Source organism: Andrographis paniculata, unplaced genomic scaffold (genome assembly GCF_009805555.1).
Source record: "Andrographis paniculata isolate CXL003 unplaced genomic scaffold, ASM980555v1 Contig79END, whole genome shotgun sequence".
NCBI lineage: Eukaryota > Viridiplantae > Streptophyta > Magnoliopsida > Lamiales > Acanthaceae > Andrographis > Andrographis paniculata.
The window spans coordinates 2825309-2836144 of record NW_026137616.1 but is presented as its reverse complement, the minus strand read 5'-3'; the positions used below and the strand labels follow the sequence as shown (position 1 = coordinate 2836144).

General features: G+C 29.1%; 2 protein-coding genes across 5 annotated transcripts; one reads left to right on the top strand and one right to left on the bottom strand.

The window, feature by feature from the left end:
* Window positions 1-266: 266 nt before the first annotated feature.
* Window positions 267-4536, top strand: LOC127240361 (cyclin-dependent kinase inhibitor 7-like). 4 transcript variants are annotated; one of them, XM_051259003.1, is made up of 6 exons: window positions 267-841; window positions 954-1018; window positions 1225-1398; window positions 1500-1864; window positions 1950-2035; window positions 2196-4536. In XM_051259003.1, the coding sequence occupies exons 1-4, from the start codon at window positions 575-577 to the stop codon at window positions 1567-1569; spliced, it is 576 nt and encodes a 191-aa protein (XP_051114960.1). In that variant the 5' UTR covers window positions 267-574; the 3' UTR covers window positions 1570-1864; window positions 1950-2035; window positions 2196-4536. The 4 variants fall into 4 exon arrangements, with proteins under 4 accessions (XP_051114960.1, XP_051114958.1, XP_051114956.1 ...); XM_051259001.1 differs by lacking the exon at window positions 1950-2035; XM_051258999.1 differs by lacking the exon at window positions 1950-2035 and having other exon boundaries at window positions 1500-1909.
* Window positions 4537-7000: 2464 nt separating this feature from the next.
* LOC127240428 (calmodulin-like protein 30) lies at window positions 7001-7890 on the bottom strand. Its single transcript, XM_051259119.1, has one exon. The coding sequence runs from the start codon at window positions 7805-7807 to the stop codon at window positions 7250-7252; it is 558 nt and encodes a 185-aa protein (XP_051115076.1). The 5' UTR covers window positions 7808-7890; the 3' UTR covers window positions 7001-7249.
* Between the last annotated feature and the right edge of the window lie 2946 nt (window positions 7891-10836).

Genomic DNA, 10836 nt, shown 5'->3' with positions numbered 1-10836 from the left:
GCAATCAATTAATTAGAAAATTGAAGCGGTGGGCGACGCACTAGAAAATGAAATCAGTTGAGAGCAGTCACACGTGTCGCGAGTGGATTGGGCAGCCGTCGGCTTCGACGGAAAGTTAGCGTCTGCGCTGTAGATCTGTGTAACGGAAGCCTCCCGGAATTCCGTCACCGTTAACGGAGGTGAGAGTCACGCCAAAAATAAGAAAGTGGAAACCCAATCTGAACTGTTGAACGGAATTCTATGCCCATAAGCATCTCCATCATCATCATCATCAATTCATCATCGTTGCCACCACCACGCTTTCTCTCTCTCTATAAAGCTTGTTTAATTGGAAAAAAGTGCGGCAGGAAGAAGGTGATTCCGCGATCCTCCGCCATGGCATGGTACTCGTGCGTGCACAAGTGAGAATTATGCGAAATTGCACTACTTTGGAGGTGTAAAAGGGTTTTTTCGTTGCGGAGATGGGGTAAGAAGAGAGAGGTTGTAGGGATACGTTAAGGATCGTGGAAATTATTATTATTGTGAGAAGGTGTTTGGCGAAGTGCGAGGGATTTAGCTAGGAGAGGGAGCGGTTATGGAAGATGCGGGGGAGACGGCGGCAGCGGTGGGGAGGAAGAGAAAAATTAGGTTATTAGGAGAATTGCAGACGGACACATCCTCTTTTCAGATCAAGACGCGGCGACGTTTAGACGTGGTTTCGACGGGGAATTCAGCTTCGCCGACAAATTCTGGAGACTCGACGTGCGAGAGCGTTAGTTCCGACCACGTTATGGCATCTTGTAGTTCGAGTAACGGATCGAGTGGACTTTCCAAGAGGAGCTTAAACTTTCTAGATCTGGAGGTATGGAATCGGCAGTTTTAAAGAGAATTTTATCATTTCCTTGTTATTTAACTTTCATGGAGGTCGCACATGGCGGAATTGATAAGGTGTTCGTATCTATAATTCCTTTCAGGACGCCGAGATGATTCCGAAGTTCCGCGCAACATCGGCCGGCGAATCCTTGGATTGCAGAAAGAGGTAAAGTATTCTAAATGAATAATGTGGTTAGTTCATCGCCGACACATCTCTTCAAATCACAATTTGGAATCAATCACCAGCAAATGGAATAGTAAAATTTTCCACACAGCACCACTTTTGTTGTTTTCTCAAATTACTTCAACACCACCATTAAATTATATATTTCCTGCACAACGCATTATTGTAAAGGTTTATCATACTTTCAGAAGAGAGACGACGCCGTCTAGCGAAGTTCAAGCTGATTCAGGCGAGTTGGAGTCAACGGCTGGACCATGCGAGCCCAAATCTCACCGTCGAATTGAGAGATTTCCATCCGAAGCTGAACTCGAAGAATTCTTCACCGTGGCTGAAGCGAACCTTAAGAAACAATTCATCGACAAGTAATTTTAACTTCTTTCAAGCATCATCGATTGATTTAAATTTACTCAACGAGTAAATATCAAAATTCAGCTATCCTGAATTGCAATTTCTCATAATGTAGGTATAACTACGACATAGTGAAGGATCAGCCATTGGAGGGACGCTTCGAGTGGGTTCAGATATTAAAGTAGAGCAGTCACAATGAAGAAGAAAGCAAAGCGCTAACAAATCAGCAATCCCTAGCTACCTAATTATTGTTTCTTACTGGAAGCTCACCAGTATCAAGTAGATTTTTCACGTGGCCTGTTCCACTGATTCAAACCTCAAGCTCCATTTATTTCTTGAAATTTCCACTCTAGGTTTAGTCCTTGCTTTAGCCTAAGATGTACAGCTCGCTGTTTCTATCTATTTCTGTATGCTGATTCTTCCACTTAGTGTGACTGCAGAGAAGAAGAACTATCCAACAAAGGATTGAAGAACCAAGCAGTAATAATAAAAGCTCATTTCTTAATGATCCTACTACCCTTTCTAGTATGCTTTCTTGATTTTACTTATTTATCATGATTTGCAGTCAATATTCTGTGCTGCAGCATTATTCTCTGATATGCTTGTGTCATTGCCAATCATATATATATATAGTTTCTTTCTATCTAAGCAGTAAGTAACTGTAACTATCGTATACCATTTTCTTGCCATTTCACAGTATTCCCATGGCTTCCCCTGCATTTAATTTTACCCTCTTTCCCTTTCCACTAATTTACCTCAGGAGTAGTACAAGTACTTTATTGTTTATTTATTATAAAAATGTGCCTTTCAGTGACAGTGGGGAAAGCAGAAGGTGGGCAAACAGTGGAACAGTACAAGAACAAGAACAACAACAGCCACCACTCCTCCAGATCAATCAGTCCTTGCCGTGGAAGCTACGGACACGTGCTGGAGATTGGGAATTAAAGCTGATCTATGGTGACCCCATGTGGCTGGCTGTGGGATATATATATCATCATAGTGATGAGTTCGTGTAAGTCTCTCTGATCTGATTAATTTCCCTTTTTTTTTTTTGGGTTTTTTTTTTGTTTGGGGTCTTTTCTCTTAAATTTAACACCCACTTACCTGCATTGGCTGGTACTTGAAGTCACAGATATGATATCTGTGTTCTTTCATTCACCACATTAATTGCTATTGCATTGCATGCATTTGTTGACAAAAGGAGGATGGAATTTGCTGATTTGGGAGTTAGTGAATGATGCCTCCTTTTTATTTTATTTTTTTGATTTAAAATTATTTAATTTTGTTGAGAGAAATGAAAGGGGGAACAGGAAAAGGTGGGGAGGGGTGGTCCAAAAGTTTCTTTCCTCTTAGTGGCCTACTCTCTTTTGCCTCTACATGGGGTTGTAGTGTAAATACGACTTTCTCTCCAACTAATCCAGATTCCTTTGCAGCAAATTAGAAAGTGACATTTATTATTAGTATTATGTTCTTGAAATCTTTATTTTATGGAGTTACTGAGTGGATAAAAAGGCAGAGATACATGATAATAATAATAATAAAATATGGGATTTTTGGGATTTGGAAAGGAACGTTTGTTTGGGGATCACATGTGTGTGAGAGTGAGTGATAATGATGATTAGCATATACACATATATAGATAGCAGGTAGGTATAGGGAATAGGATTAGGAAGATATGGTGTTAGAGAAAAGAGTGGCCAACTCACTCCTAAAGGTGAAGCTGAAGCACATGCTGCACCACACCTTAACTAGTCTACCAAGATTCCATATATATATATATATATATATATATCATATTATTACTTGATTACACATACTTACATATCCATACATACTCCCCTACGTATCCATATATATTTCCTCATGTCTTATAACAAATTATTCATTTTTTTATTTTAGTCTGTTTCATAATAAAGTATCAATTTTCTTTTTTTTTTTTTTAAATAACTGTACTTTCTATCTAACATTACAAATAACCTCACAACTTACAATATATTACACAAATATTATTACCTTTATATCACACAATACTAATTATTTTAGTTATTTTAGTAATTTCTACTTTATTCCTACTAAATTCCAATATAATACTAATATTTTTAAAAATCTGTGAAAAAAACAAACGGATACCTAATTATAGGATGGAGAGAGTATATAATATGTATGTATAATATATATTTATAGGCGGCAGGCTGAATGTAAAATTCAGCAATGTGCTAAACAATACACCGTGTGCTTTAATATAAATATATCACATGAATTAATAGCACATAATATGTTCTCACACAACACATACATCTATTAATTTTAACACATAATATGTTCTTATACAACACACATAATTATAAATAAACAACAAATATCTTTATTACAAAAATATATAATGTATGTAATAAAGATATGTATTATTTCTGTATTTTACATGTGCTGATATAAATGCTGATTTTTCAAATTCAGCATCATAATACTTTCCATATTTATATCTTCACCCTCTTTATTTCTTTTTATTATCGAATTTTCATTAGTAATTAATGCAGTGTCTATTTTTTACTTGCTAAAATACAATGAAAATTGATGCCATATTTAACTCTTTAAATTCAGGTCTCACGCACTATTGTGATAATAATAATAATAATAATAATAATAATAATAATAATAGAAAGCATATTATTTATTGCATATAAATTGTTGTCAGCAATTGCGGGGTACGAGGCTGTGTAATATAATATGTATCATTCCAAAGTTGTTTGTTTACCTTTTTGCACGTAGATTTTTAAATATTAGTATTATAATAAATTATAATAAAAAAAATAAAAATGCTCCTATTAATATAATATAAAAATAATGGCATTTGTATAATATAGTGTAAATTGGAATAGTATTTATTGTGTTAAGTAGATAGTACAATTATTAAATAGAAAATGATAACTTTGTTTTGGGACGGACGAAAGTAAAAAATGACAATCTTTCAATGGAACGGGGAGTATTACGAATCTGTGTCGTTATATGTAAATAGTTTAATATTATAACTTGTATCATTATTGATCTTTGCACATGCCTACATATTATATATATGTAAAAAGGAAGCTTCATATCATGTTAAGTAAATTTCACCAATCCCATGAAATTAAAAAAAAAAAAAAAAAAAAAAAGGGCCTTAAAAGTAGAAATATGTTTTGCAAGTGTATTTATTTATTTTGTTAAAAAAATAAATAAATTATTAAGTAACACCACGATTTAACTTTTATTGGCATAAACCAAGTTGGCTCAAAAGAATGTTGTGTTTGGTGTCAGTAGTTAAATTTCTTATTACTTTCTACAACTTCAAATTAATATTCATTAATTAATCAACGATCCTTATTCATAATTTAGTAACTCGGTCCCTCGTTCATGTAATAATTAAATATACTTTTCTTTTAATTAAATTTTCCACTATACCACTATCTTATTTGTTAAACATTTACAAAAATTACACAATCTTTCAAATTATAGTAATAATAATAATAATAATAATAATAATTTAATATTATTATTATTATTATTATTATTATTAATTAGGGTAAACTGTTTTTTTAGTCAGGAAATGACCTTTTTATCGTTTTAGTCCGTAAGTGAAGTCTGTCGCAAACTAGTTCCTTAAGTGAAAGTTTTTCGTTGTTTTAGTCCTCCGGATCCAGAGACGCCTGCGTGGCTCGCCGGAGGTGACGTGTCCGCCAGGTGTCGCTGCGGACACGTGGATTTACTTTTTCTTTTTTTTTTTTTAATTGGACCAAATAAAAAAATAAAAAAATACAAATAAAATTAAAAATAAATTAAAAATAAATTTTTTAAAAAATAATAAAAAATGAAAAAAATAAAAATAAAAATCCATGTGTCCGCCCGTCAGCGACACCTGGCAGACACGTCACCTCCGGCGAGCCACGCGAGCGTCTCTGGCGCCGGAGGACTAAAACAACGAAAATTTTTCACTTATGGGACTAGTTTGCGACATGCTCCACTTACGAGACTAAAATGATAAGGGGTCCAGTTACGGGACTAAAAAAACCAGTATACCCTATTTATTATTATTATTATTGAAAGTATAATGTCATCAACAATAAAGGTGCCCAGAAATAGCTTTAATTTGAATCACCAATTAAAAAATATAGTGGCATGTGAATGCTATGTATATATATATATATATATATATGAAAATGAGTGATCGAATTCCATTATGTTTGTAATTTTTCTCAATTTTTTTTATTTTTTATATTAAATTATATAAAAGTATTCTATATATCAATTTTTTTGTTTCACATAAAACACTAGTTAATTTAATAACTATTTTGTCTTTATAAAAAAAAAAAATCCAATAATGCAAACCAGTGTATGTTATGAATTTATATTATTATTATTTTTAAAATATATAAAAGAAAAGGTAGAGTAATTTGAATAATTACCAAAGATCTCTGACACAGGATTATGTATGTATTATAATAAATGGAATCTTGAGATCCCAATAATAAATTCAAAGAAAGTAAACTCTTTTTTAAAGTATCAACAAAATTAATGTAAAGTTATTTATTTTAATTTTACAGTGTTGCCATGTAAAAATAATTTACATAACATATGGAATTAATATTTTCGCACTTTTCAATTTTATTATTATTAGTTAATTTCTTTATCTAATAAATATTGCATCTAATATATTATTTGTCCTACTTAAATGTATATTATTTTTTTTATTGTAAATTAAAAAATATTACTCCCTCGTTCCATTTATAATTGTCCTAAAGTATATTTGCACGATTTTTTAGGTAATAAATAAATGAAGAGTAAAAAAGTAAAATTTGTGTTTAAAAAAAAATATGACAATAGTATTAGACGTCTTTGGAGTAATATTTTATTGATTAATATAAATTAATAGAGAATATATTAAAAAATCTATCTTTGCAAATTAACAAGTCCTGCATATACATCAAGAATTTGATTAAGTGCTATAATCTAATTTTAATTTATATATGTAAAACTTAAGAATATATTGATATTAGCATGCAACTACTAATATGACAATATATATGTATATTAAGATAAAATATATTTTAATTTAAAATGTTATATAAATTATATTGTCAATTTAAAATTTTAAATTAAGTACATTTAATTTTAAATTAATATAAAAATAATTAAGATATCGAAATATTTTCAAAATATATATATGAATAAAATAAATATAGTGTATGATTAAGTTGTTCCAATAATCTTTTGATCAATTGTTCTTGTTTGTGAATTTGATTTTTAGGTTTGAGTTTTTTATAATAAAAATTGAATTGTTGACTAATTATTTTATATGATATAAATAAATATTGATTTAATGTTTCTAATGTAATTTATATTTTATTATAATATAAAAAAAATAAAAAATGATTTTCTAAATATTAAATCATATAAAATTCACTTACAATTTTATATTTGTATCTCTTAAATAAACAAATATATTTATATTCATTCAAAAAAATTAATTTCTTTTATAAAATTAATTTATACTAATATAAATAAATATTTATTTTTTATTTATTTATATTGAAATTATTATTTTAAAAATATTTAAATATATATATATATATTATAGACATCAAACAAATCCCATCATTTTTAATCTCCAAAGAGAAAGAGAAATCACCAAACAATTAACACTTCCATGATAAAAGCATGAAACACATCAAACAAAATCACACACACACACATACATATATATATATATATATATATATCCCTTAATTGTTCCAAGAAATCAAAGCCAAGAAAATAATAATAAAATTAAAAAAAAAAAAAAAAAAAAAAACAAGCATAACAAAATATTAATTCTTGATCATATATATAAAATCAAACAAGGTTCATCATAGTGATGAACTCATGAATATCAATCAAATCATCCCCATCTTTATCCACCCCTTTGATCATCTTCCTACACACTTCCAAGCTACACCCCTCCCCCATCCTTCTCAACACCCCCATCAACTCCTCCGCGCTTATTTTTCCATTTCCGTCTGTGTCAAAAACCCTAAACGCCGATTGGATCTCCCTCCTTGTAACCCCTCCATCGCCGCTATACGCCACACTAAACTCCCCCAAGTCTATGAACCCATCCCCGTCCACATCCACCGCGCCAAATGCTTCTTGCACGGCTTCATGATCAACTTTGGCCGCGGCCGAGTCGAGGACTTTTAGGGCTTCTTTGTATTCTCCCAATGAAATCTTTCCATCTCCATCGATGTCGAATTTGTTGAAGATTTTCTTGATTTCTTCGGTCGTGGGATGATAGGTTTCGACGCTTTGGAGTTGGTTTTCGGGGAGAGGAGATGATGGTTTGAAAGAGGAGGAGGAGGATGACGACTTCTTTGGTGTCATCCCATGGAAGCTAAGAAAGCTTGTTTTCGACATGGTTTGGTTTTTGAGATATTTGATTAATTGTTTGCTTGTAAGAAATGAGAAGATGTGTTGTGAATGTATATATGTTTGAGTTCTTGATGTGTATATATATAGGTAGTGAAAATTAGGGCTTGGTTTACTTATGTTTCGATTTTGTTTTTGTATTATTCATTAATAAATTTTTTATGTTAAAGAATTACATTGAATAGTTATTTTTTAAGATAAAATATTAATTTAAAAAATCTATTTTTGTTTATATAATGCATTCAATACATATTTATATCATATTAAATACTTTTTTTTAAAAAAAAACTTTTTAAAGTTTCTAAAAAAATCCGAAATTTCAAAATATTACAATTGGTTATCAATTATCATCATGGGGTGTAAAGCTACTAACGCGGTATTGAAAAGATGCTTTTTAATTTAATTAACTTTTTAGATTGAAGAAATATTTACGCGCATATATATATTAGTAAACTAAATTAAGGTGACTATTTTTATATAGATAGACAATGACAACAATCGAACATGTCTAAAGATCTTATTCCAATTTTCAAAAATGGAATCCCATACGAGCCAAAAATGCATCTTCCAAGCGATATATATATATATATATACTCATTTCCTCTCATAACAAATTATTCATTTTTTTTATTTTAGTCTGTCTCATTACAAAATATCCATTTTTTTAGTAAGTGTACTATCTACCTAACATTGCAAATACCCTTACAACTTACAATATATTACACAAATGTCATTACCTTTATATCACACATACTAATAAGGTTATTTTAGTCATTTCTACTTTATTCCTACTACATCCAAATATAATACTAATATTTCTAAAACTACGTGCAAAAAGCAAATGAATATCTAATTATGAGACGGATAGAGTATATGCAAATCTTAATATTATGGTACCTAGATTTATACGGCTTTATACTATTTAGACAATGTGGAGCCTTTTATAAATATGTGATTTCTTATCAAGAGAATTTTTTATTCTTGGTTCAATTTATGTGTTAGGTGATTGACTTATTTCAATGAGCACATATATAATAAGGCAATAACATATATTTCAAAGTATGTAAAAATACAATATACAATACATGTTATGACAATACATAATATAATTTTATATATAAAATACAATAAATTATTAATTTCAACACAATAAGATTGAAAATACTAAATATATATATATATCACAGCATACCAAATGGTACAAAAATAAATATATAAAAAAAATACGTTAAGTTGGGACAGTAAAAGTATAAATTATACCCCATATGTTTTTATAGCACAACGTTATGCCATATTATATATAAAGATGCATTGTTTATTTCTATTATATAAGTTAATTGGATCAAATATTCAAATTTAACTCGGTCAACACCCTAATACTCCCTTCGTCATTTAACAATCTATCCATTTTTTCATTTTGGTCCGTCTCATAACAAAGTATTCATTTCCTTTTTTTCGTAATTGTACTATCTACTTAACATTACAAATACCCTTTTAATTTACAATATATTACACAAATGTCATTACCTTTATATCATACAATACTAATAGGATTTATTTAGTTTTTTTACCTTTATTTTTACTTTATCCCAATATAATACTAATATTTTTAAAACTCCGTGTAAAAAGTAAATAGATATATAGATATGGAACGAAATGGAGTATTTAGGATTTGTTAATATATATATATACATACATATATACCAAACGAGTCGCATCGATGAATATATCGACTCGCGCCGCGTGATTGGATCAGCATGCATGCACGTACGCGTTGTTCTGATTCTTTTAAGTCACTGTCAAATGCAAGTTGATGATACTTTTAATTGTGCCAACTTTTGTGTTCTTTTTGGAGGACTTTGTGAATTTACTATTTATCAAAAAAAAAAATTCTTAAAAATATTACATTAATTTTATATATATATATATTATACTAAAAATTAATTTTACATTCAACGCATCAAATTAATACTTATTTATATTATATTATACAATTATTTTAATTCAAAATTTTTAATATTCAAATCTCAAAGTAAAAATCCAAACCCCAAAACAAACACACCCTTCGAATGAGTAGAAGAAGATAAATTGTGATAAGATTCTTTCGTCTTCTTTAAATGTTTCTTTAATTTAATAGATATATAGTAATAGGTTTTATTCATTTGTATTTTACATTATTTTTAATTAAAAAAATATATTTCATACAAACATATTATTAATCTCACATAATATTTAAAAAATAATAAAAACTATTTAACCCAATGTCATAATTACAATTCTTAAAATATTTTTACAATTCATAATAACTAGCAATAAAAATTATTATTTCATCTTATAAAATATTGCATCTAAAATATTTTTGGAAAAAGAAAAATAAAAATCAAACTGTAAAAATACACAGATTCTTTCAATTATGTAGATGTATTAATATTTATAGAAAGAATATTAATCTATTCATGGGTGTGTTTGTTTGGAGGATTGGATTTAAATCTAATTATTCATCCAATTTTTTTCCCCCAAAAACATCAAATCAAACACCTATTTTTCATTTTTTATATAATACTAAAAATCAATTTTACATTCAAAACATCACATCAATACCTATTTATATCACATCGTACAACTATTCAAATTCAAAATTTTTACTATTCAAATCCCAATCCAAAATCCAAACCTCCAAACAAACACACAAAGTATAGATACGTCACTAATTAATTCCGAATTTATATATTTGAAATGATATAATTCATCAAAAATTAAAAATAATACTAAGTATTACTCCCTCGGTCCCATAACTAGATATTCATTTGTTTTTTGTACGTAGTTTTAGAAATATTAGTATTATATTAGGATATAGTAAGAATAAAATAGAAATGACTAAAATAATCTTATCAGTATGTGTGATATAAAGGTAATGACATTTGTGTAATATATTGTAAGTTGTAAGGGTATTTGTAATGTTATAATACTTTGTTATGGGACGGAAGTGTATAATTTTATTCCACTAACTAAACACA